At 40.7% G+C, this 27366-nt stretch overlaps 1 protein-coding gene across 3 annotated transcripts; it reads right to left on the bottom strand.

The window, feature by feature from the left end:
• On the bottom strand, nt 1–24267 carry NAPEPLD (N-acyl phosphatidylethanolamine phospholipase D). Of its 3 annotated transcripts, none has more exons than XM_031048310.2 (5): nt 24108–24267; nt 12634–12946; nt 3941–4587; nt 2351–2465; nt 1–1136 (listed from the first exon to the last, which is right to left on the bottom strand). In XM_031048310.2, exons 1-5 carry the CDS (start codon nt 24194–24196, stop codon nt 1011–1013), a joined length of 1290 nt encoding a protein of 429 aa, XP_030904170.1. In that variant the 5' UTR covers nt 24197–24267; the 3' UTR covers nt 1–1010. The 3 variants fall into 3 exon arrangements, with proteins under 3 accessions (XP_030904170.1, XP_005148453.1, XP_033918709.1); XM_005148396.3 differs by lacking the exon at nt 24108–24267 and adding an exon at nt 23660–23887; XM_034062818.1 differs by lacking the exon at nt 24108–24267 and adding an exon at nt 23410–23647.
• Nucleotides 24268–27366: the final 3099 nt, after the last annotated feature.

Here is a 27366-nt window from a genome sequence, read left to right as displayed (position 1 = left end):
TGAAGGAGAATAACAACCCTTTTTATTGGCAATAATAGGCTTTAATTCTGTAAATTAGCATGGCAATTTGATTCAGATACATTTAGCCAAGTTTTACAATAGTGAGCAATGTTGTCATCTCTCATTCAACTTAAAAATTACAGGGAAGCCATAAGAAAAAAAAATACCACAGCCCTTGCTAAAGATATTTCACTTAAAAGTACTTAGTAATAGGCTGAGTCAATGTAAAGACAAGTGCTATTAAGGAATTCTTCCATTTCATGTACTGCATTTAACAAGAAAATTACTTTAGACACATTCCAGCCTAACTTAAAAACATTGACAAAACAAAGAATACTCTGGCCAGCAGTTAAGTGTTACACGAGTGACACAATATTAAACTATGTCTGTCTCTGAAAGGCACGTTTCTTTAGATCACTGTAAAATGCAGCTTTTGTGGTTCGTCAGTATATGAAAATGTAGAAGCAGTCAGTAAAATAATTCTTTTACTGTGCTTGTGCTTAACAACACAGCTGTATTGGAAGACTCCACCCCACAAAACATACAGTGAAGCTATCGAGGTACAGGGCATAACCTGAAGATTAATGACCAACAAGTGGGAGATGACATTCTAACAAAAACTAGTTCAAGTCAGCCATTAACTCTAAGAGTATGTCCTGCACTGAGGTTATTATTGCTGCTGCAGGTAAGATGAAGAGTTCAAAAAAGCCCCCGAAACCCCAGTAATTTATCAGTGGTGTACACAACAGTTGAAACCACAAGTTATTCCCAGACAATACCTTACATATTAACCAGTTCTTCGATCACCTCAAAATTTATAAGCAATATAACTAGTGAAATTTAGCATGGAATTGGTATGCAAGTTTTAGTTCTGTAGCCAACAAACCCAGCATCTATAAATCCAATTCACCCCCCAAAAAATCTACTTTGCAAGTACATCCTAGTAATATTTGTAGCATTAATTGTTAGCTCAAATCAAACAGGGCTTACAGGGATCTGCTGCTGTTTCTTTATTCAAACCCATCATTTGTACTCAAGTCCCGTGATTCTCCATGGTTTAAGACAAAGAAGTCATCTTTTTTCAAGCCGTATCTTTCAAGAGCTTCGTTCAGTTTAACTGGAGGATCTAGGTAATACTGTAAAATGAGAGTAACATGAGATAAAACATACCACTGCAGCATTTGGGGGGTAAGGGAGGCAGGGTGGGAGAAATATCACTGCTCTGCACAAGAAATGTATTACATTTTAAACATCTAAGAAGGGGGAGAAGGGTATTTGTCAAATTAAAATGTTTGGGTTCATTTTCAGTTTTTAAACTGTAAGAATACTCATTTACAGTTGCAGAGTAACTAGCAAGGGACAACCTGACATATTGACCTAGATCCCCGAGAAGCCAATACAGCAGAGGAAGAGGTCGCAAGTCAGCAGATGGCGCTCTCTCTCGTTTAGTAAAACGAAGTTGTCAGTTTTACTGTTTCAAAGCTAGTGCCAGTTCTGTGAGGTGCCCTGAAGTTACTTCATTGTGTTTGTTACCTTTCAGAAAAGGCATTATCAGGGAGAATTAATCATCCAGGGTTTGGTGCTTCTAAATACATAATAGTGTTTGTACCGTGGGTGCAAGTGACACGGCTCATTGGCAGCACTGTGGATTGCAAATGGTGCATCCAGGTCAAAGAATGCATGACACACGAGATGAATAGAAATAACAGCATCAGGCCTGAACTGTAAGATAAAGTGTTGCAACTGCTGCACAGAGAAAGCTGGAAACCAGCTACCAGATAAGGCGTGTCAAGGTAAATGTAAGTACTTCTTTCTCACTGCATTTCTAGTCTCTGTGAAGGTACCTGGGTAACCTCCTTATTACAACTGGCAACTGGGAATGGGATGGGTCGTTTACAAAAATGTTTCAAAAAAATGAGCAACTCAGAATTTTCAGGTTTTTCATGTTATTGCTGGTATTTCACTATGAATCTACTATTAAAGATATTATGCAATTTATTTACTAAATACTGTTCTGATATAGAGGCATGCAATTCTTACTGCCTGCATATTGCACATGCATACCCACCTTGCATGTTGCTCAGCTGTCAGATATCAGAAACCCACCACATTTGTTTCAATAACTCTGTACTTCACATTAATCTTAACCATAGACGTATTTTATGTAGTCGGTTATGCAAAGCTAAGCATTGTTTTGAACAACAGTACAAACAGTAATAACTTTTCACTCATACCAAGATTATGCTTTAAGTATACATTTACAGGTATGTAGTTTAAACTGCATGAGCAAAGCTTCATCAGTGACAATGTGCTCAGGAAATATGAACTCATTTATAGTGTTGAAATTTACCTCATTTGCTAAAGCAAAGGTCCCCCAGTGAACTGCTACAGACTTCTTTGCTTGAACATCAATGTGGATTCTTACTGCTTCTTCAGGATCCACATGCTGGTATTTCATAAACCACCTATCAAAACACAAAATAAATGGTTTTGTGTCACCTAGTTCAGTGCAGAATTTCTTTTTGAATTTCACTGACTATGTTACAAAGAATCTATAAACCAAACAAACAAAACCCAGAAATACCAATGCATGTATGTGTGATCAACATAAAAAACACTCAAAATCAACAAGCTGGAATATACCAACATATCCACAAAACAGCAGTTCATGTATTTCACTTCCCTTTTCAGACAGATTTTTTTTCAAACAGATCTGTATTTTTAATAGTCTAAGGACATAGTAAGGCTTCCCAGGGCAGTGGTGGAGTCACCATCCCTGTAATTGTTCAAAACACGTGTAGAAGAGGCCATCAATGACATGGTTTAGTGGTGGGCTTGGCAGTTCTGGGGTAATGGTTGGACTCAATCTTAAAGGCCTTTTCCAATCTAGTTGATTCTATGATTACTGGTGCCTTGAGGCATTAAGGCCATAGATTTAAATCATCCCTGAAAAAAACTCATGCTAGTAGTGCACACCAAAACGTGTGTGCTTCAGAAGACAGCCTAAGGGAGCAGTGGGAAAGCAGAAGAGGGAACCTGATAATTCCTAAAAGATGCCATATTTTTGCCATGTTGTTCAGATTCCTATCTTCCTTTCCCAGCCCATGCATGCTTTGCTTCCAGCATTGTGTGTGTTATCATCTAAAAGTTTCAATACCCCATCATAACTAGGATCCAGATGCCTAAACAAATCTTTCACACTCTTTACAAAGGAGTCATCTTTATCTCCAAATAAGCTGCAAAACCAGCAAAGACTCAAGCAAGAGTAAAAGGCAGCACTTTGCACACATTAAGTGGGCTGGATTAAGTGATGGTATCTCAGAATAAAAGCCACAGAATAATTCCAGATTTTTACTCAATGTTTTTCATGGAAGAAAGGCAGCTGATTCAGCCTTGCTGTGCTTAAGAGGAAAAAACTCTCCAAGAATGTCACACATACACAGGCAAGTACCCTAAACATTTCAGCTCCATCTGAATGGGTGGCTACTAAGAAGATGAAGACTACCTTTTTATGAGGAGTCACATGGAGAAGACAAGGGGTAATGGGCAAAAGTTACTCCAGGGGAGATTCCAACTGGACAAAGAGGAAATCCTTTCCCAGTGAAAACAGTCAGCCATTGGGATAATCTCCTAGGGAAGTGGTGGACTCCCCCATGTTGGATAGCATGCTGGAAGATCTAGTCTAGGTCATGCTTTGTCCAGAAAGGTTGGATGAGATGATCCTTGAGGTCCCTTCCGACCTGGTATTCTATGACTGATCTTCCCATTGCCTGCTTTTTTTTGGCCATTCCTTTCACCTCAGTACTTTCTTTCTTTTGCCTCTACATTCTATTATATATTCTTAATAAAGCATCACCACTAATGCACTTCTGGGTACACTTTTTCTGTCATCAGTATATAACTTCATTTATGTATTTTGATCAAACTTTGATTTTCATACCTTGGCTCATACGCTCCAATGGAGATGGCTGCAAGATCGAAAGGTCCAAACCTTTTGCCTATCTGTTCAAAAGCAACACAATATCCAGTATCTCCTGAAAAGAAAAACCTGTTCCATGGTCCTAAGACAGACCAGCTGCCCCAAAGAACCTTGTTATCATCTATCACAGTCCTTTTGCACCAATGTTGCGAAGGGGTGAAGACAAAAGTTACCGCATCATGACCAGGGACACAGTTCTCTTCCCACCAATCCAGTTCTATCACATTCTCACAACCACATCTCTGCATCCAGTCCAACAGCCCTAGAGGCACAAACCAGCGCAGCTCACTCCCAAAACGCTCATTCAAACTCATTACAGTGTTGTAGTCCAAGTGATCATAGTGAGTGTGGCTGATCATGACTGCATCTATCTTGGGGAGCTGCTCTACGGTGCACGGAGGTCCTCGGAAGCGCTTGGGACCCACCAGCTGAGTGGGGGAAGCTCGCTGGCTGAAGATGGGGTCAGTAAGGAATATAAGTTCATCCATTTCCACCATAACGGAAGCATGTCCCAGCCACGTGACTCGCAGACCGGTTCCTGTCTTCCCAGCAAGTTCTGGCTTTTGAACAAAGTAAGGTGTTAACACCGGAAGCACTTTATCCAGTTCCTAGCAAAAAAGAACACAACATTCATGACAGGTTCCAGAATGTACTTGCTGGGGAATGAAAACTGCATGAGAGGCACAAATCATTACAGTCAGGACTTGTACTTTGTTCAATGTTTTCAGACAGTTGCAGAACTGTGCCACAAACTAGATGCCTTTTTAATGACCATTTTCCCAACTACTCTCTCTTAAGTTCATCTTAGGTTTTTGTGACATTTTCACTTCTCTGTCAAGAGAAGACAGAGCTTGAGGTATCCCATCAGGCCACGAGACCTACTAACAGGGAGAGTCCAACAGCATCATGGTGAAAGCACCACAAGGCACAACAACATCCTGGGAAAGACTTTATAATTGGTTGGCCTTCCCTGACCTGGAAAAGAATACATGTATATATATATATACATACACACACACTGTTACTGTAACAAATGCTCAGGTTTAGCTCCTGCACTAGAAGGTGCATCCCCTAAGTCCTAGCACAAGTAAGTTGCAAACCCACAGATGAAAGAGAATGCCAATTTCCCATCAGCACTCCATAAAAACTGTTCTGTTAGCCTTTATCAGACCCTCTCTCCCCCCCCATTACACAGAGAAGCAGCACATGGAGGTTCACCTCACTTGGCTGATGATGGGTTTTACAGTTCTCTCTTCCCATCCTGCCAGTAATCCAGTGAACATTCAAAAAGCAAATTCATTTTTAAGATGGACATTAAGGCACTTAGCTGTGCTTCTCGTGATGTTTTATTGAAGCCTTCAAGGTAATTAAAGATTAATTATTTCTGAATAAATCACTATACTGATCTCTTTGTATGTTCAAGATACAGTCACCACGAACAACTTCAAATCAACCTAAATCCATACTCCAGTATAACAAAGAAACCTTTGCCCACTTGCTCTCTTGTTCCACTGTGAATACTTCTGCAGTCTTCACTTAAGTCTGGCAGGTCAGAGAACTGATCCAGCTGAACACTAATCCAGAGCAGGAAAACAGACAGCTTTCAGCTCGATCAGCTTCCAAACTGGGCTCTTATGTGTAGCTTCAAGTTGACACAAAGGAGGCCATGACTGTATGTTACCTGTGGAAACCCATCTCCAACAACCCCTCATCCTCTCATTTTGAACTGGAGTTACGTTCCTGCCTGCAGTTTGCTTGAGATGCTTGTGCACAAGTTTTGTTTGTAATACAAAAGAGTTTTCCTAATCAATAATAATGACCACCCCCACTGCCCCCCCAAAAAAAAACTCTACAAACAAAAAAACCCCACAAACCAAACCAAAGCAACCAAAGTCTTCTTGGAGTTCTTGACCACCTCCAGTGCAGCCACAGCGTGCTCTCCTCCCAGACACTTCTGGTGTGAACTCCTTGTATCCCTTCAGAAGATTTTACCTGTTTTGGCAGCTTCTACAGACCCCTGCCACTCTTCTCTCCCTGGTAACCACAGATGTCCCAGCACCTTGGTTCCCAGTGAAGCCCTCCCTGCAATGGTTGCTGCTCTAGTTCTTTAGGTCTAGGGTAGTAAATTAACACTATCAGCAAGCTTATACACAGCTGACCTCCTGCTGCCTTAAAAGCATAGCTGATGCTGTGATTTAGAGATTCTAGGGCTTCCCTTGCTAAAACAGTCCTGACAGCTTCAGGAAAGTTATTTTCTCCACAATATTTTATTGATTTGGATATTTTATTGATTCAGAGGGCATATGGTGGGAAAGAACAAAACACACACACACACCCCTCCACCCCCCCTTATTCCACTGTACATAATAAAATATTCATAACATTGCTTTTTCAGAGAGCTAATGGACAAGACACGTCTACTGAAGATGTTTCATTACTGTCTCCAGGAACAAGAAATAAGTCTTCTATAAAACTGAATGTAAGGTTAGCACAATATAATCACTTAAATCATATAAGAATAAACAAAGTATGAGTATTAGACAGAGACAAATTGCTACTTCTCCAAGAAAGAAACAGCACTTTATTTCATTCTAGGTACATGGGAATGACACTGGCAGGAGAAATGTGTACAACAGAGTGTGTTACATTGTGATACTTCAGCTTAAAATAAGTAAAAAGGTTGAAGTGCCACAAAACTAACATAATACTCCAAAATGGAAGTTAGGACAACCCACATATTACACGTGGTTAAGTCAACAAATCAGATCATATCACAGAAACTAAAACTCAGATATGAAATTTAATAATTAATTGTCATAATGCAATTTAGGTCAGCAAGCACATTTCAATGGAAAATGTTCTTTTTAAGGAGCTAGTTTTAGAGGTAGACTAGAAATTATTTTAAGAACTTTAAAAGAATCCACTTTATTTTTGCTGACATAGACACAAACTAGTTTGTAAAATTAGCATCATGCAGTAGATCAAATGCTAATTGGCAGATGTGAATAATAAGTTCTTCATGGGACTCAAATACACTGTACTAGTTTCATCCGGGATAGAGTTGGTTCTCTTTCTAGTAGCTCTAAAGAGCTTCGTGCTAAAAACTATGGATAAGACTGATGATTTAGCTGTTGCTGAAGAGTGCTTACACAGCATCAAAGCCAGTAGGCTGGGGGTGCACAAGCAGCTGAGAGGGGACACAACTGGGACAACTGACCCCAACTGACCCCAGGGATATCCCACACCATGTAGGGTCATGCTCATATGCATATAAAGCTAGGAAAGAAGATGGATGAGGGGGTCATTCAGGGGGATGGTGTTTTCCCAAGTAACTGTTACATGTGGTGGAGCCCTGCTGTCCTGGAGATGGCTTAACACCTGCCTGCCCATGGGAAATAGTGAATTAATTTCTTCCTTTGCTTACACACTCAGCTTTTCCTTTACCTGTTAAAACTGTCTCTATCTCAACCCACAAGTTTTCCCACTTTTAGCCTCCCAATTCCAAGTGTGAGCAAATGGCTGTATGGGGGTTAGCTGCCTGCTCAGGTAAAACCCTAACACATTTGCATTATTAAAGGCTTTACAGGAATGTCAGTGGCATTGACACCATTAAGTATTTTGAATAGTCGATTTAAAAGTAGAACTAATCACTGCAAAAGGCATTAGTAAAGGAAATAGTGAGAAGAGCGTGCAGTAAGCTCACTGCCCTGGACTTCAAGAGAGCAGACTTTGGCCTCTTCAGGAACCTGCTTAGCAAGGTCCCATGGGATATAGCCCTAGAGGGCAGGGGGGCCCAAGACTCTTGGTTGACATTCAAGGATCACCTGCTACAAGCTCAGGATTGTTGCGTCCCAACTAGAAGGAAGTGCAGCAGGAGGGCCAGGAGACCTCCTTGGATGGATAAGGAGCTGCTGAGAAAAAATCACAGGAAAAAAGAGGCTTATAAAAGGTGGAAACAAGGACAGGTGGCCTGGGATGAATACAGGGATGTTGTCCGGTAAGTCAGGGACCAAGTTAGGAAAGCTAAGGCCCAATTGGAGCTAAACTTGGCAAGGGATGTTAAATATAACAGGAAGGGATGTTATAGGTATGTAGCGGCTAAAAAACAGACTAAGGACAACGTAGGCCCCCTCTGGAAGCTTTCGGGAGAACTGGCTACACAGGACTTGGAGAAGGCTGAGGTTCTGAATGGCTTCTTTGCCTCGGTATTCACTGGTAAAGGCTCAGACCGCACCACCAAAGTCTTGGAAGGCGGATGCAGGGACTGTGAAAACCTAGACCTTGGGCCCACTGTAGAATGAGGATCTGGTTCGAGACCATCTTAAGAACCTGAATGTACACAAGTCCATGGGACCTGATGAAATCCATCCGCGGGTCCTGAAGGAGCTGGCGAATGAAGTTGCAAAGCCACTGGCCATCATATTTGAAAAATCATGGCAGTCACGTGAAGTTCCTGATGACTGGAAAAAGGGAAATATAACCCCCATTTTCAAGAAGGGGAAAATGGATGACCCAGGGAATTACAGACCAGTCAGTCTCACCTCTGTGCCTGGCAAAATCTGGGAGCAGATTCTCCTGGAAGGCATGCTAGGGCACATGAAAAACAACAAGGTGCTTGGTGACAGCCAGCATGGCTTTACTAGGGGAAAATCCTGCCTGACCAATTTGGTGGCCTTCTATGACGAGGTTACAAAAGTGATGGACAGGGGTGGAGCAGTTGACGTCATCTACCTGGACTTGTGCAAAGCGTTTGACACTGTCCCACATGACATCCTTGTCTCTAAATTGGAGAGACATCTATTTGACAGGTGGACCACTCAGTGGATAAAGAACTGGCTGGATGGCTGCACGCAAAGAATTGTGGTCAACGGCTCAATGTCCATCTGGAGACCAGTAACGAGTGGTGTCCCTCAGGGATTAATGTTGGGACCGGTCTTGTTTAACGTCTTTGTCACTGACATGGACAGTGGGATTGAGTGTGCCCTCAGCAAGTTTGCCAATGACACCAAGCTGTGTGGTTCAGTTGATATGCTGGTGGGAAGGAATGCCATTCAGAGGGATCTTGACACACTTGTGAGGTGGGCTGATGCCAACCTCATGAAGTTTAACCATGCCAAGTGCAAGGTCCTACACCTGGGTCGGAGCAATCCCAGGCACAGCTACAGGTTGGGCAGAGTAGAGATTCAGAGCAGCCCTGCGGAGAAGGATTTGGGGGTGTTGAATGAAGAAAAAATGAACATGAGCCAGCAGTGTGCGCTCACAGCCCAGAAAGCCAACTGTATCCTGGGCTGCATCAAAAGGAGCATGACCAGCAGGTCGAAGGAGGTGATCCTGCCCCTCTACTCTGCTCTCATCAGATCTCACTTGCAGTATTGTGTGCAGTTCTGGTGTCCTCAACATAAAAAGGACATGGAACTGTTGGAACAAGTCCAGAGGAGGGCCACGAGGATGATCAGGGGACTGGAGTACCTCCTGTATGAAGACAGGCTGAGAAAGTTGGGGCTGTTCAGCCTGGAGAAGAGAAGGCTGCGTGGAGACCTCATAGCAGCCTTCCAGTATCTGAAGGGGGCCTACAGGGGTGCTGGTGAGGGACTCTTTGTTAGGGACTGTAGTGACAGGACAAGGGGTAATGGGTTGAAACTTAAACAGGGGAGGTTTAGATTGGATATAAGGAAGAAATTCTTTACTGTGAGGGTGGTGAGGCACTGGAATGGGTTGCCCAGGGAGGTTGTGAATGCTCCATCCCTGGCGATGTTCAAGGCCAGGTTGGATGAAGCCTTGGGTGATATGGTTTAGTGTGAGGTGTCCCTGCTCATGGCAGGGGGGTTGGAAGTAGATGATCTTAAGGTGCTTTCCAACCCTAACTATTATGATTCTATGATTTTTGGTTCAAAGATTCCTCAGGCATTTTGTTGAGCTGTCACAGTAAATCACACAGGGAAATAGCTGAAGAAATTCCTTCTCAGTGCATGGACTATGCTTGTTTGGTTTTTTTTTAAATAAGTTATTTATAAAATCCTCAGTATTACCTTTTAAAGCAATAAGGACTCACTACTCAACTTGCAAGATTTCAAACTAAACCACAACTTCTGTTGGCAGTGGACTGCACATGAAATTCTTAAAAATCATACAACAGAATACAAATAATGAACAAACACATAAACTTATGGGATTTTAATCTGTTCTGTGTCAGACCTACCAGAAACACATTAATATTACAAGAACTGTAACAGATCTTTGAATTACGGCATTCACATCAAACCGGCTACCAACAGAAGCAAAACATGCCTAATACTGGCTTATCTTCATCACTAGAGTAATACCAAAATTCCTTCTGCTGTGCCCCTTTCCCTCCCGTGTTCTTCTTTCCTTCCTAATGCAAAGCAAGAAGAAACACATGACAGGCTTTGGTAAGACTAACTAATTAGCTGAGGATTTTTTGGTGCTTAGTGCATACTGGAATACCACTGGATTTTAAAGAAATGAGAACAATCTAAAAGGCTGATCCAACAACCAGTAATTAAAGATACTCCAAACAGCACTGAAAAGTTATTAATAAAGCCTGTAATGAAAATACAAGAAACCTATGCATTCTGGGCAATGATACTAACATGTTGTGAAGGCATGATTATAATACATATAGCTTTCACAGAGTGAAGTACATATCCTGGATAATATGCTTTTTTTCCATATGCAAAGCACTTAGTACAGATAAACTGAACCTGCCCAGCACTGCAGGGTAGCACTAGGAACACTCAGTGTGGAAACTGAAGTAGGAGTCTGCTTGAAGGACATGCTAGCTAGCAGTGCCAAATAAGCTATGGAGTCCTTAGTCTGAATTTTAAACAAGCTCAGAAGCACTTTACAGGTTGATTCAGTCATGGAACAAATGTAGCTGGAACAAGCATCAAAATGGCTGAGGTCTCAGGAGTGTATTTCATTGATCCCTATCTAGGGTTTTCCCATTTCTGATTTATTTCACTGTCTCCTGAATAATTGCAGACATTTAATTAAAAATTTTCATATGCAAAGCAATAAAATTAGTTCAAAATGAATCCCAGCTGGGTCAGAGAGACAGCTTTACAACTGACACAGTGCAGATTTCTTTGTAATCATCCTTTATTGCAGGGATAATCTGTAAATTAGAGTGCTGCAGTTGTCCACTGCCATCAGAGAGCTGTATATTCTGCATGCTCTAGTACCTTAGCACTGCCTTCTAGGTACTTCAGTCACTAACCAGGTTTCCCACTGGTGCTGGCAAGATAGGAAGCCTGTTTTACACATAGGGAATAGGGCAGTGGCTCAAAGGCAATTGAAAATGACAAGGCATGAATTCTACACAAATGGGGCCAAAGTATGAGAAAGCAGCACACTGCTTAGAAAGCAGTACACACTGAGGCACAACTACTGTTACTACTACGAGGTGCAGATAATGTCTAGAAGCAGGTCTACATATTTAAAACAGTAAATTGGTGTAAGGCACACAAGATGGACATATGTTTGCTGTGCTTCTCTCTGAAGGTAAATTATTATTATAATAGAACAGTTATAGCTGAGATTATTTCTCTCTTAAACATGTTACATGCCAGATATCCTTAAGAAATCCCCAAACCTCTGACCATCATGTGGTAGTAACACCACTTTCCTGTCCATAAAGCTGAATAAATTCCTTCTTTTCCAGGTAATTCCATAAGATAAAAATTAAAAGTGTAAGCTCTTTTCTAAATACTGAGATTTATAGCTTATGCATGCCTTCCTAGATGCTTAACAGCATTAACAACACCTATTTGTTCACAAATGCTTTCCTTAGCTGTGCATCCTTCAGTACAGCTTTTCCAAAGTGCAGTCAACACATCAGAAAATACACTGAGAAGTAATCCCAACTGTCCAAACTGTAGCCACCATAATGCTCCTTGTGGCCACAAAGATAACCTATGGCTTTCCAGTATCTACAACTCTTCATGGAAAAGAAGCTTGTCTCAGAGGTTGCTTCAGCACCTCCTTTTTTATATACAATATCTGACAGAAGCAATACAGCAAGAACAGATAATAGTGTTTCCCAGTAAACTGGCTCTGTACTTATAGTATCTTGGAACAAATACTTGCTGAGGCATTTTTTTCTCCTGGTGTACTGAAGCAGAAAAATACAGATTTGAAACACTTTCATAAGTAAATGGCAGCAACCAGTTATTACATTTTTATTCAAAAATATAAAAAGAGATGTTGCTTATGTAGTAAATGGCAGTCAGGGAAAGGCAAAATGTGTACAATGAGATATGCCACAGCTACTACATGCAGTACAAATGATGTTTAGCAGTATGCTTCGCAAGGCAACATGTATTAAAAAGAGTATAACTGTAGTTTATGACTCAGCTGGGAAACCATTTTTGCTGGTTTTATAAATATAAACTGAACTGGATAAATCGAAGGGTGTGGAACTAACAAAAAGGAGAGGAAAAAATAGAGGCAAAAAGTATTAACCCATCTTTTGAAAAGAATGGGTGATAATAAAATCAGAAAAAGAAGACTTGGAAAAGTCTCCAAAAGGTGACTAATATGTATTAGTTAGAAACTGTTCTATCTTATTGATTAATAAACATAATTAATAAACAACAGCAGTCTCAATCCAGAACAGAAAACATGCAAGTATTTACCTGCTTCGAGCATGGCACATTGCTGTTATTTTTTTCCATGAAGGACCATTTCAAAACATTTGGAAAGGTTGGTGATTTCCACGTTGGCCACGGGTTAACAAACTTCCCATCTTTGCCTCTCTTTGATTTAGTGACATCCTCTTCTAATCTGTAGTCCAACCTGAAGCTTTTCCTGGAGGTCCTGGAAGAATCGCTGCCCCTGGAACCCCGACCTGAGTTCTGACGTTTCCTCACTGCTTCTTTAGGGTACTGGCTACATGCAGTCAGAGGTTGCTCTTCATCTGTTTTCTTATCCATATCTTTTTGAGGAGAGCTAAAATAAATTTCAAATTAGTCAATCTTTTCTTGGACTAGCATCAATGTTCATCAGATTGAAAGTTCTCATATACATCAGAAACAAGCCTGCCCTTCTCAGTTTACGATCTACTGCAATTTTTCCTCAACAAATGTGCTTTAAAACAGTTGCTATTACACAAAAGACTTCAAAAACATGCTGTGGCAAGTAGACATGAGATCTCTTTGTAGTTCAGGCAGAATTTTCTTCCCCGGTATGCACAGTTTCAGATACTAGCATTATTATCTGCAAGAGCAAGGGGGAAGGGTTCCTTAATTTACATTTTGGAAGAATAGTAAATTCCTCCTGAAACTTACGACATTTGGTGCCTGATGTAACATGATCCTACAAACCTGCCCAAGAGACACTAGAACTATACAGCACCTTGATATTTGCCTATAGAGTGACTTTGTTTTGCAGTAAGAGTAGCAGCCTCATGTAGCATTAATAACACATTACTTCTACCAACAAGATGCACATACATGCAGAGAAGTCAGAATACACAAGACATTTGGTCCTATTTCCTATTTTGTTTAAAACAAAGGAAAAGAGCTTATTGTAAGAATAGTAAAAGTAACTGTTTCAAACACAATTTTGATACACATTTAAGTGAACTCACTAGCAAAAGGCTATAGAAAACTGGAACATCTCAAATCACAGCTGCAATGTCTGCTCTTAATTCCATTGCAAAATATTTTAAAAAGTGAGATAATAACTGAGAAAAGCTTATTCCTATAAAGTCACAATTCTGGTGTATTTCTTGGACAATTCAGAGTTCAGCAGTCAGCATATCTCACGCCAAACTGCACTTAAGTGTTGTGCAGTTCAGGAATATGGAGAACTATCGATCTCACTATACACAAGGTGTAAAACCCCAATTTCCCCATTTTATTTTAAAGTTGCTGCAGCAATGCAGTTGAAGCTGAATATGTCAGTTTCCATTGAGAGTAAAGATACTGTTCTTTTGAATAAACATGTTGCCATTTCAAAGAGTACTCAACTTTCTGGTACTTACAAATTCTACCTGATAAAAAAAATGTAAGATAACCAGTAATGAACACACAGTGTGATAAGCTGCTTCGGAGCAGGAATATTGCTAATAAGAAATTGTGGAGTTTGTCTTGTGGAAAACCTCTCTCCTATTTCATTAACTCAAATATTCAGACTTTAACTGTATACCTATGAGAAGCACTGGGCTGAGGTACCAAAGCTAGGTCACTTGAACAACATTTTCACAGAACAAAATTAAAGCCCACAGTTTTCTTAGAAACTGCATAACTCACCATACCCCTCAGAAGTTCATGATCACAAAGAAAAAGCAGCATACTGGCACCACAACACGACAGCTAAGGTTTTAGACACATATAAAAAGTGTTATCAAACTGAGCACAAATGCATTTACAAATGCATTTACTGGTGAGGATCCAGCTTCAAATGCAGAGCCCAATGGAACAGCCACCCAGCTTGCTCTGTGCCATCTGAAGCAGATAAATGGTAACAAAAGGAATGAGTGCCACAAAAAGGCAGATGGAATACCCCCAGAATTGTAATGGATATTTTAACTGTTACTTTAGCTTAAGAGAATTGGGATTTTTTTGCCATTCCTCAAGAGCATTTTCAATGCCAAGTAAGCTTATTAGTTTAGCAAAGCATGCAGACAGGGCATAAAACATCTACTCTGCTAGAAAGCATCATGAAAACAAATCACAGAAGTTTAATCAGATAGGTGCTTAATTCCAGGAAATTCTTCTGCTAACATCTCAGATGTCTGATTTTTAAATATATATAACTACTGTAATTATTGTTCCTACAAGACATTTTATATTAGAGACCAGAGTGCCTAAGGTTTTTATTTTTAAGCTTCTGTTTATCTATTCATTCATCTCTAAAATAGGTGAATTCTACTTTTGCTTGAATTTTCATATAAACCTTTGATCTTATTCTGAAAGTATAAACCTCTAGGGGAAGCAGGAATCAACTACGCTGATTAAACAAAGACAATGCCAAAGCATTTAAGACACTGCAGGTATCTGTCTGCCAACATATTTTCCACATGATGCACATACATTACTTTCATTAGTATTCCATAAGCAACCCAAGGGATGAAAGACCTCACAAGAAAAACCCAGCCCTTTTACATGCATAAGAAAGGGACACATTTACAAACAATTAACTGACAAAGTATTCTTGATCAACTATAGATTCCTTTGAAGCATCAATCTTGCCAATTCATTTCTGTTTCATTTAAACTGGCAAAATACATCCTAGAATATTCATGAAATACAGTAAAAGAAATCTTATTTTTCTTACATAAAGAGTTAGATGATCATTTCTTGAAAGCCACCAATGATTAGCTTAGAATAAAACTCAACCATTTATTAGTCCAAGCAGATTCTTACCCTTTTGTAAAAGAAAGCCTTGCTAGACAGGAGATTTGGCAGGTATATTTTAAACATCAGAAGATGCCCAATCAGAAATGAACTGATTTTTCATCTAGCTTCCCCTCATTCTTCCCCCCTTCAAATAATAGTTTGGCACTTGAGAAATAATTAAGCACTGGATTACCAATGAAATTATGAGTGATAGAGGCACTGAAATCAGACTGGAATAGAGTTGTGTTCACCCTGGATCAACAGTGGTCAAGTCCTCGGTGAATACTTGTTATTGTAAGGTTCCACAATAAATCTTGTCTTTTCCAGACTTTCAAAGAGATAAAATACTATTCTACTTAAATGCATTTAACCCCTTTTTTAACAAATTGAATCCATTCTTCAGGATGAGGTTACTTATCCCCAGACAAGGGCAAGTGGATCACCACCACCTGTAAGAGGGGCTCAGGCAAGATGCAATGCAACCACCCTCTCTGTACTCAGAGATGCTTTACAGCTTCAACTGAATTCAAGAAAGAAAATGGACCAAGACATACAGACTACTAATGGAGACCATCAGTCATGCCAAATCCAAAAGGCCAGAAGGTATTCTAGACTGCAGGGAAGAACACCACTGGCTGATGAATAGGATGAAGCTTAATGTGAATCAAAACAGAGCTCACATAACTGGTTTTCCAGCACGAAATACAAAGATGCCCCTAGTAATCCACAATGCAAGAGAGAAGTTGTAGATCAGGCAACAGGTAGCATGGAAAACCCATGTCTTACATCCCACTAAATAGGCTTTTACATCTGTAGAAAGGATATAGCCTGCAGGACAACAGGTTTGGGGTCAATTGTTTATTTTAGCGTTGCTTATACAATAGAAAACTTGGATATAACTCTTTTGGCTTTCAGTCTTCTGTTTATTTAGGAAAACAACTAAAAGGTTAAACATTTTAGTACTTTCTGGAAAAGAAGGCTGAAAGCAGGATGTGTTAACATTACAATAAGCACCCTGGCATAAAAAAAATCCAGTTTAAAATGGTCTTTCAACACAGCAAAGCTTCAAGCCAAATTACTTTCACTTTATTTGAAGACAAAATGCATCAGCATAAAATCTATTGTGTGAGTCACCACCTCTTCCACCCAGTTTCCTGTAACATCTGCTACTCCATAACTGAAATGGAGCATACAGCCACGCATAGACATGCTACTAACCATGAAGTCTGCCAGAACAGATTTATCCTTCTCTTCTATACAGAAATGTGGTCCTTATTTAACAAATCTATAAGCCAGAAAGTTTAAGGAAAAATTACTATGAAGCTATGGTTTACTGGAACCCATCAAAATCCACAAAACTTTACACTTACCTTGCAAACATTCCATAGCTTTCCAAATATCCTTAGTTTTCTCTTATTTTTTAAGCCAGAGGTCTGGTTCATTTCTAATCACCATGTCTCTGTATAGACTATATCCAGAACTGGGCTGCACTACACATCGCCTAAAAGGGACAGCACACAGTTCCTCACAAACACGCACCACTGTAGCCTTACGAAAGCCAGAATCTGAGTTTTCTGCAACCTACATGCTGCTACACAACTCCAAAGTTTCCTTCAAACATACATATTTTTTATGACTACAAAAAGCACACTTTTGGGCTTGAAAACTGGGGGGGGAGGGGAGGGGGGAGAGAGACCAGCTAAAAGGTATTTGCTCAGGCACACACAACCATCAAACAACTGCCAGCAAAGTTTTGGCTGTGCTTTCATTTTTCCTTCAGGTCTGAAATTGTCTGCTTTAATTAATAAACAGTTTGAGACTGGAAAATTCTGAACACATTTAAGCTTTTATTGTGCAGTACTCCACGCTGTTCATTGTATCCCTGTACATTTAACAAAGCCAGAACCTGAGCTTGCTGCAAACTGGATGTTGCTGTGTATTCTGGAAGTTTTCTTTCACTTTACATATTTTTTTTATGACTGCAGCAGCAATTATTCCAGACACTCCTGGTCTTAGGATTTCACACAAAGAAGATCTCCCAAGCTTGCAACCAGTTGATCTATAAATACTTTTATTGTTTGAGATTCCTCATTAAAAGTTGCAAGCAAGAACAAGCAGTGCAGAAAATCTCATTCAAATTATTTGGTATTTTAACAGCCAGCTTGGGATTCTGTGTGATAGCCTATTGCCATACATCCACAAAGCAGAAAATTCATGTCAGTACAGCCTTTTTCCATTCGTGGATGTACCCATTTCATAGAAAAGCTATAGGTTGCCAGCCCAGTTCTCTGTTCTCATTAGGTCTGTAAGTACTCCAATTCCATAGTGATCTTGTGTACTGTTTAAGAAAGGTAACAAGTGAGTTGACAACAGAAACAGAAATAGCTCTCTCCATAAGCAACCTCACAGAATTAGGATTAATCCTTCACCATTCTTGCCTAGCTTTGAGGATCCAGGGTAAAACAAAAAGAAGTTTTATTTAGACATAACATAAAAAAATAACTGCAAATAAAACATGAAGCACTTTCCCAGGATCGTCTGTTCTTAGGCATATTCTTACAACAGCTGCCTTACTTAAGCAGCCACCATTATGAGCCAATCCATTTCTGCCCTCATTACTCCTCCAGGCTTGCCAAAACAAACATTTGTGTCCACATAATAAATTAGTTTAAGAAACTGATCTAGCTGATAGTCATCTTTACCTTCCCATCCCTTAAGAGAAGCCCTTAATTTTCACCTGCATCACTGTATAACCATGCAAGTGTTTATACCAACAAACTGGCTAGGACAGGGAAAGGTGAGAACAGGAATATACTGTTGCAAACAACAACTACTTATGCCAGTGCTGCTGTTAAAAAGTAATTTATTAAATATCCCCCATTTAGAATTCACTCAGTGTAGCTCAGTTACATACACCACCAAGTTAGATTCCTCCTACCCTTAATATATTTAATTTCCAATCTATCCCCTATCTAAGATTTCATTCACATTAAAACTGATGCTGCTTAAATCCTCTGGCTTCTTCCTCCAAGAACAGTGTTTCATACTATAACAAGCAAATCCAATAGCTACCTCCCACCCAACAGGCAGCCCACTCCCATCACCACACATTCTGACCTTTACTACCCTGGCAATTCAGCAGGGAACTAAATAAACAGGAAGTTATTCATAGCCATTACAAGTGCCTATCAGCCACACAGTTACATGCCCCTGGACACAAATGCAAACAGGCTTTATTTAGAGTCAGGTCTATTAGTACCTGCAGCCAACTATTCTCAACCCTGGGTTAAATCTGATCAGCTATGGGCATTGTACTAGCTGCATAAAGATGCCTCTTCCTGGAACAACACCTAACTATTTTCCCTTTGTTTCCAGGAGCTACAAATGCCTGTCCCTGTTGCTGATGTGACAGTAGTTGCCTATATGAATCACACAGGTTAGCAGAGGTACAGATCCAGTAGCCAGTGTCTTCAGCTATACAGGCCTATTAAAATAAGTGATCTCCTTCTCTGCTCTCATATTTTACTGCAGTCTGGAATAAAAGTATCCAAAAGCTGGCATGTGGCTATCACATTTAAAAGAGCAGCCTAAACTATCATTATGATTTAACACAGGAGCAGTGTAATTCTGTGCTATTGCTGAAGCACTCACCAAAAGCAAGCAGGAGCCAAATTTCCCTGCAGTGGAACAGAGAGTGCTTTCCTTTGCTCTCCTAAACAAGTAATTTCATATGACTACACAGTGAAAAGGGAAGAATGTTGAAAACATAAGAGCTGAATTAAATTTTTTTACCTGCTCTGCAGGATTCAGGCTGACAACATAGAGAAGTGAGGTCTGTGCATTACAGCTGTGTTATGGTATGCCAGACAGGAGCTGAATCACAAACCAAATGCAGACAAATTTTAAATCGGAAAAGAAGATGGCACATGCACACAGCTGGGCAAATAAACTGTGGATTCCAACAGCAATGATAATCTCCATGGATGGCCCTTCACACTTGTACAGAGTTTCAATAAAGCTTTTCCAAAAGAGCAAAGATGAAACTTGTACCAACCCAACAGTATCTGGACACCAACTTTAGGGTTCTGTCAGTGGCTCTACTCCTCTAAGTATTTGTGCAAATCAGCAATTCATTGTTGGTCTACTGTTGTGCCTATAGTTAATAACAGAGGCAAACCTTTCCAGACTGGGACTTAATGTGAGAAAAAATGACCAGTCTTTAAAGTTTAGCATTTATGAATCCACTTTAGCCAGTCCCATGAATTAACAGCTTACGCATCATGGGTTTAGTATTTTAAGTTATCATATCACGTTGAAGCTGATAGAACAGGTTCTTCTTAACTAAAAAAAAGTTTTAAAACATTACAAACTCACACTCAGTCCTGAGGGTAGAGGTTTCCCATCTAACATCTTAACATCAATTAGATGTGTCTGAAAAAAAATACTACTACATGTTTAATGAAACTAAGGCTCCACTTGAACATGATATGGCAGAAATCTGATTTACTTTGTAGCACATGGCCATAAAGGCAACACAAGATTTGTTTCCATAAGTGCATAGAAATCATGTTAAAACTTTGATCCACAGGATCCTTGTGGCAAAGCAGGGCCTGAAGCAGTTCCATTTGTCTGGCACTTTAATGTCTGCAACTGCGCAATTGCTATCTCCACCTCACTCGAAAAGCCTTTTAATTTGCTGCTTCCTTTTCTCCCTATGCCAGAAAGGAACAAACTCGTATGCAAACTTTTTCTAGACTCACATTGAGGATAGACCATTAAAACACGGTAAAGCCTCAGCTGTCCTGAAAGCACAGCAACACCCAAGCGCTTAGTTTTTATTTTTAAGTCAATACACAGTCATAGTTTTGTTCATGTACATATTTAAATGCTGTGTATTTGATTCCTTCTTTTTAGTTCAAAGTCCAAGCACATAGGATCCAATGTCATTTATCTGCAATATAAAAGTATTTCCCTAATTTTTTTCTAAATCTACTTTATTTCAACAGAAGCTCAGCTTCTGCTTCTCTGAATGCATTCTCTCTCTCCATCTGCCTGCCTATGTATGTACACACACCCCATACGCATATGTACTTTATAAAAATCTAAACAAATAACTTTCAAGTAAGTTAAGGAAATTACAAGTTTTTCTTTGTTGAAAGATACGTTTTTCTTGCATGTAAGTGTTCAAAGACCATCCTTCACATGAGGCAAATCAAAAGGTCATCAGTCTTTCCAAGTACAAAAGTTTTAAATCTCTAAAAACTCACAGTGGAAAGATAGAAAGCATACACCATACAGCACTCTTATGCTTCTTTAACTGAAACATAGCCTCTAAAAAAAAAATCCAAGTGGGAGGACATCAGACACAGCAAAACACAAATACCCATGGAAACTGTTAACATCAAAACACATTAACGTTTTTCATGGCAATCCTTCTTCCTATATTTAACCAGCATTCTACTCCACCTCCACGACTCGAGGTAATGATGTCTCTTCATGTACTCTGAATGAAATGCAAAAGGCTTTGGTTATTAGTCAACAACAAGTGTTAATATTAAAAGTTGTTTGGTTTGTTTTTTTTTCTCATGGAAGAATCAAGGCACATTTCCAGCACAAGTGTGAGCCATCTACTAATTTTAAAGGCTCCATTCTAAATATGTAGGTGTTTTAAAGAGACAAAGTGTTTTGTTTGAATACAGCTAAATAGACACACATAAACAACTTGTTATTGCCAGAACCTCTTTTTCAGAAACAGCTGAACCTCACTGAAACTATCCCTCAAAAACCAGTTCAAAGCATGGGAAATTTCTGCCTAAACAACTAGAACTATTTCCAAATACCATAAGCAATAAAACCTGAAATCTTATCATAAGCCTTACTCAGCAGATAGTAGCACTACCAGCTCCAATCATGGTAACAGTCTTACACAAGAAAACATAAGATATACATCTCAATATACATTCCTTACCACTTTTCACTCACACATCTTACCAAATCTTGTTTTTCACACTTCAGACAATGCAGTAAAGTGTTTTCATAGTGTCATTTAGTAATGCCCAGTTCATTGCTGAACCTTTATAAGGTTTATCTGCTTGGGTGCAGTTGTATGCTATTCAAAACCCTTCTTTATACAGCTGCTAAATACTAAGATACTACAAGCAAACAGTAAATAACATGTAGCTACTTTCCTAGATTTTCGAAGGATATTCAAACCAATTGCAACATCTGGTTTACTGAAAAATCCTTTTTACTCAAAGCTGCAATTAGACATAAGATGACCAAATGATTTACCTCGATCCTGGCTCTGAGTGTATGAGAAGTAGGATTCTTATTACAGTGCTAGCCAGCATACTGCAAGCTACATAGTTACAGCAACTGACTAGAAAAAAAATCAAAGTGAGATCAGGGATTCCTGGATGTGACAAAAAAAACCCAACAATTTCACAGCAGGTGCTACATATAAAAGCACGAATTGACATGGTAACATTTCCTTTTTCCTTGTTACAGACAAAACAATTGCCTTCCCATTTGCAGAAAAGAACTTAAAAGTTATTTCTCTACAGAGAATCAGCAGGTTTGGTTCTATCTTAAACTTATAAAGGCTGAGAAAATAGCAGATTTCTGCTGAGGCAATTCCACAAATCTACTTATTTAAAACAAGAGAATAACAACTGCTTCCTTTTAAAGAGGCTGCAGATCTCCCTTGATCTGGGACAAGCTAATGCAAATTAACTGTTATTTATATTTGGAACCGTTTCACTGTCGTCCCTTACTTCCTCCTTTCCTTACTGTGTCATCACAGCAAGTGAATCAGAGAGGACTTTCTGATCTCCAGGTGTTCAAAATTCCCATTATACTTTTATAATAGGTATTTCAATTTCAGATAATTTGGGGCATTTTTAAAGCATCTGATGCAGTAATTATTACATTAATAAGATAAAAATCATTTCTTCTAAGGCCAGGTTGGATGAAGCCTTGGGTGATACAGTTTACTGTGAGGTGTCCCTGCCCATGACAGGAGGGTTGGAATTAGACGACCTTAAGGTCCTTTCCAATCCTAACTATTCTATGATTCTATGATTCCTTAAAGCTTTACCTACAAAATGAATGAGGCTTCCTACTTTATTAAATGATAAAGCTGCTACTGTGACTTAAAAACTACCTGACCCCTCAAGAGCCTTTTGCCAGGAAACAGTTTTGATTATCCTGTCACTATCTTTTATATTTTTTTATATCACTTTGGTTGGCACAGTTTGAAAAATACAGAAAAACACCTACGGTAGTTTCCTTTCAAACTGATAACTCGCTTTGCTAAATGGTGATTATGAAGCAAGGAGTAAGAAATCATAAACGTCAATAGAAAAGCCATTTCTGCAGAAGTTGAAGATAAACGTGACTGCATACCGTCAACACACTCTCTCCTTAAACCCTTACTAGAGATAATGGCCGCTCATTGGGACTGTTTGACTAAACTAATTGCATTAAATAACTGTTAATATCTTCCACTTCGCACCAAGCAAGTCAAGAACCTCTGTTCGCGTCTCCCCTTCAAAGGAAAACACCAAACCGTTAATACCATGAAGCGTATTATTTTTACAGGCGATTATATAACTTCTCACTGAGCACTGCTGCAGCATATTTTACCATCAATTTACGGGAAACGAAAGCATCGCCGCTAGAAGGGTGGGGGAAGAAGGCAGGACTTCTTCTTCCAGGGCTTCCTTCGTCGGTAGGAAGGGTGTCCGCGTCCCCAACTGTTTGTGGAGCTGGCCCGGGTCTGTCACCAGCCACCGCGGCACCTTTCGGGGACTGTGGGGATACCGCTGGCTCCCGGGCAGCCCAGGCAGCCCCGCCACCGGCAGTGTGCGCCCACCTCAGGGGCCGAGGGGCGCGGGAAGGCATCGGGCTGCACTGCCGCTCCGGGGTAGGGACCAGCACTGAGCCGCCCCGGCACCTCGCCCACCGCTTAACTTTCCTGAGCGGACACCCGCTCGCTCTGCCCCGCTGCGGGGCTCCCCGCCTCAGCCCCGCTTCCTGCCGCCTCCGGCAGGGTCCCCCCGCCACACTCACCCAGCGGGACCCCCGCTACCGTTCAGTCTAGCGAGCCGCGCTCGGAGCAGGTGCGCAGCTCTGCGCGGCTCCGGGTGCCCTGCCCGCGGCCGCCAGCCAGGCTCTGAGCGCGGCGGGTCGGGCAGGTGCCTCTCCTCCGGGCCGGCGTGGGGCGGGAGCGCCGCTCGGCTCCGTCCCTCCCTGCCCACAGGAAGGTCTGGGGGCAGCGACGCCCCCCTCGAGCGCTGCTAGTCGCTTGAGAGGCGCTCACCTCCCGAGCTGCTGCTGTCCCTGAGGAGGCTCGTCCTCCTCCTCCTCCTCCTCTTCCATGGTGCCGCTCCACCCCCTGCGCGGCGGCTCCGCGGCTTTCCAGGAGGAGCCACTGAACCGCTGCTGCCTCCCCCCTCGCCCACCCGACGCTGAGGGCAGCGCTGCGAGCTGCAGGCAGCAGCTCCACAGCGCCCTACTCCGCACCATGGCGCGGGGTTGGGGATTTCCGCCTGGCGGTGCGTTACCAAGATGGCGGCGGGGGGGCCGGGACGTGGGGAGACGTGGCGGCCGGACCCTTGCGGCTTAGAGCGATGGCGGGGCAGCTCGGCTCTGCCGCTGGTTGCCGGGCTACCCGTCGGCACCGGGAACAGGGAAGTCCTAGGCTCTGCTTCTGGCCGGCCCCGCAGTTAGTAAACACTTGGGAGTACGAACATACTCCGAGCATGCACCTGGTGCTGCAGCGGAAAAGTTTCCTAGACTCGGTTTCCTCAGGAACCCGAAGCAGTGCCGCCATCGCTGGGGATACCGGTGAGACCATCCATGGCTATCGGCTGCCCTCCCGCAGAGCATCCCATCTCGCAGATCCCTGTACCCCCATGGTCACTCCCCTGCTTTAGGAAGTTAACACTGCTGTCCAAGCTTCTCCGCGTGTTGGCTTACAACCACCACCTCACCTCCTGTTTACACGCGTGAGTAGTTACCATGTGACTCCAATTGATGGACTGGGAAGTGAGGGATCCTGCAGCACCCAATCCAGAAAAAAACAGGTTCTCGGGAATAAATGTCTATGTTTTGTTGTTTTTTTTTTTTTTTTATATTTCCTTACCTCCTTAAGTACATAATAGAAGGTAAAGGACTAAGTTACACAGCTATGGTATGAAAAAACGTATGTCCGACATAACAGCAGTAAGAAATCCAAGTCTATCTGGATCTCCGATAACACATTTACATACATTTTATCTCGGAGCTTAGGAATGGATGTCCAGTTTATCAGTGAAGGACAAGTTCTCATACTAGGTCTTGGGAGGCCAGAAACATGAGCCTTACCCTTATCATTAATCTATCATTCCCTCAGTCTCTGTAAGATAGAGGAAGGATGATACTACCAAGTTATCTTGTTCTGTACAAGGATGACAGATACGTATTTGTTGCTTATGGTCAGGCAGATTTGCTGACCTTTGCCAGCTGGAAAATCCTATTTTATTACTTACTTCTTATTCTTCTCACCTGACATTTCCTGATCATTTCATCTCCTATCAGTATGTGTAGTGCTAAGATAGCCTTGTAGTAGCAATGACTTTTACTCATACATTATTAAACACAAGTCTATATTGGTTATTTTTACTGCTACTTTATGTAATCTAAGACCTACATGAGTCAGAGGATAAAACTGCCCTCCATAGCTCTGATCAATGCCAATTAGCAGTTAGTAATAATTAGTGCCTATGTATAGAAATTTGAGTAAGCCAGCAGGCTGGTAATAGCTGATTGCCAAAAACAGTGGGTTTGGGATGCTCATCCTGCACCAGCTGAGTATTTCATGGTAGGCAGATCTCTTCCACATGTCATTTGGAAGTAGTTTGTGTCACCAGTGCTGCAAAAGCCACAGTTCAGGAAGTTGTGCTTTAGTAAATACATTTTGTCTGTGCTCCAAATATAAATGTCAACATCTGGAGGCTGTAAGTAAAGACAACTGGTGTCAGTGCAGCATGCAGTTTTCAGTTTGAAAGGGAAACATCTCTTTCTCTGGTATAACAACTGGTGAAGAATTATATGGTTGTTCAAGTTATTTCTGACACCACTAGAAGTGCATATCAGGCCTTGTTAGCTGTTCTGCCAGTCCAGTGTGTACAACAGGAGGAAATTTAACTTCAGATGTGCTCTTCAACAAAACCAGAATGTTAAACTAGTTTCCTGTTCCAGTCTTCCCAAGAGCCAACTCAGTCTAGTCCTGCTGCTTTGGTAGGTTTTGATCTTTCCTTCATATTATGCACACAAATATATTTAAACTAAGGAAAAGTCCCAATGGGACATCTGTGCTCAAACAGTTGTGTAAACCCAGAACAGAGATCTGACTCTTAATACACCCCAGACCTGTTAATATTCTTAGAGGAGTGACACTGCGATCCTGCAGGAGTTGGAGGCCAGATGCTGTTATTAACAGATGGGAAGGTTCCAGCCATCTGTGCATGAGGTAAGAGTATTCTGTTTAGCACCTAGTCTTAAGAAAAGTGCTATGCACTCCTGCATTTTTACTACTCACAATAGCCCTATATATTGTCCACTACGGATGGAAAAAAATACTGAGGAGATTCTTTGTACTGCACAGATACTGAGGGGTAGCAAAGTGGAGTTATTTTGGGGTCAATGCATTTTATTTTGCCATAGTTAAATTTAACAGCTGAAAAAATAACTTTTTTTATTGAAGAAGCTTCTGGTGTATACCATTTCATTAACCACTTGGAAGGATAAATTCCTTAACCTAGCTTAATCTGCTTAATGCAACAGCCTATATCTTAATTAGAATCACACAGTTAGTATTTCATGAATTGTGTCTGCAGTGGTGTCTTTCCCTTGGAGACAGTGTATGCATTAATCATGGGCAGCACAGCTCAACTAACTTGGTTATAAAACATCTCTTGATGAAGGGTTTAACCTTCTCTGCAACTGAAGTTTATTGGTATATTTTTTAGATCTCCAAGGTGTATCTTTTCATGAAGTTTAATCAGTTGACGTAGGCTGTGTTAGAGAAAGATGCTCATTTGGGCAATAACTGAAACACAATCTGAAGTAGGAAAAAGTAGAAATTCTTGTAGTTATTTTTTTTACAACTTTATAACTGAGCTGTCTTAACTTGATTGAAGACCATCCTCTGTAACAAAACCATCCCTCGCTCCATCTCAGAATATCAAGTCATAATTGAAAATCCCTTTAGGCTCAGGCATGCTGTATACTAGGCAATGTTTACTGTGGTAGTGCAGATGCAGTTTATTGCAGTAAAAAAAAAAAAAAAAAAAAAAAAAAAAGCACGCTTGCTGGAGCAGTTTGTACTGTATTTCTGAGTGAAATAAACTATCCTGGCAAAGGAGTTTTTCACCACTCTGATATTGGCTATACCACACTTTTTAATAGCATGGAAATTTTTCACCAGAAGAAATTGTATTAAGCTAGTAAAAGCCTATCTGGCAAAACTCGCCCATACCACGTCAACAAAAAGCCAAACCTAGCCCTTCTTATTGCAATGTGGAGAGAAAACCACTCTTACAGTATCCACACTGTTTTGGAGAAAGGTTAAGGGAGAAAAGATATTTGGCATCTGTTGCAGACAGAAGCAAGCGGAGTTTCAAATCATGTTGGATGTTAAGTTACCCTGTGAAAGAAGGTTACACAACCAGCTTATACATTTCTGTCTGTATACATATAGATACAAAATGTTTCACAGTAATTGCTAATGGTAACATTAAATTGCCTTAGTTACAGAACTGATGTATAATCAAAATACAATACTTAATGAAATCACTCTGTTATGTTTACCATTACGAATCCAAACCTTTTACATGATAAACAATTTGACAATATTTGGGACTACAGAGAAAGAACTTACAAACTACAGTTAAAATGTGCTTTTAAATATTGTACAAAATACACTCTGATGCCTAGCTGGTATGTCTTTAACTGCTATCTGGGGGACAAAACTGGGGACACAGT

The sequence above is a fragment of the Melopsittacus undulatus genome, chromosome 5, assembly GCF_012275295.1.
Source record: "Melopsittacus undulatus isolate bMelUnd1 chromosome 5, bMelUnd1.mat.Z, whole genome shotgun sequence".
Classification (NCBI taxonomy): Eukaryota; Metazoa; Chordata; class Aves; order Psittaciformes; family Psittaculidae; genus Melopsittacus; species Melopsittacus undulatus.
The sequence above is the reverse complement of the archived record's forward strand: the minus strand, read 5'-3'. Positions and strand labels throughout refer to the sequence as shown.

What these genes read in the sequence shown, in the direction of transcription:
- NAPEPLD (XM_005148396.3), bottom strand. Translation starts at nt 23,865, where the DNA reads ATGGTGCGGAGTAGGGCGCTGTGGAGCTGCTGCCTGCAGCTCGCAGCG. An exon ending in ATGTGCCATGCTCGAAGCAG is followed by an intron (nt 4,588 to 12,633) that starts GTAAATACTTGC and finishes CTTTTTTGCTAG; the next exon opens with GAACTGGATAAAGTGCTTCC. An exon ending in CCTTTGCTTTAGCAAATGAG is followed by an intron (nt 1,137 to 2,350) that starts GTAAATTTCAAC and finishes CTCATTTTACAG; the next exon opens with TATTACCTAGATCCTCCAGT.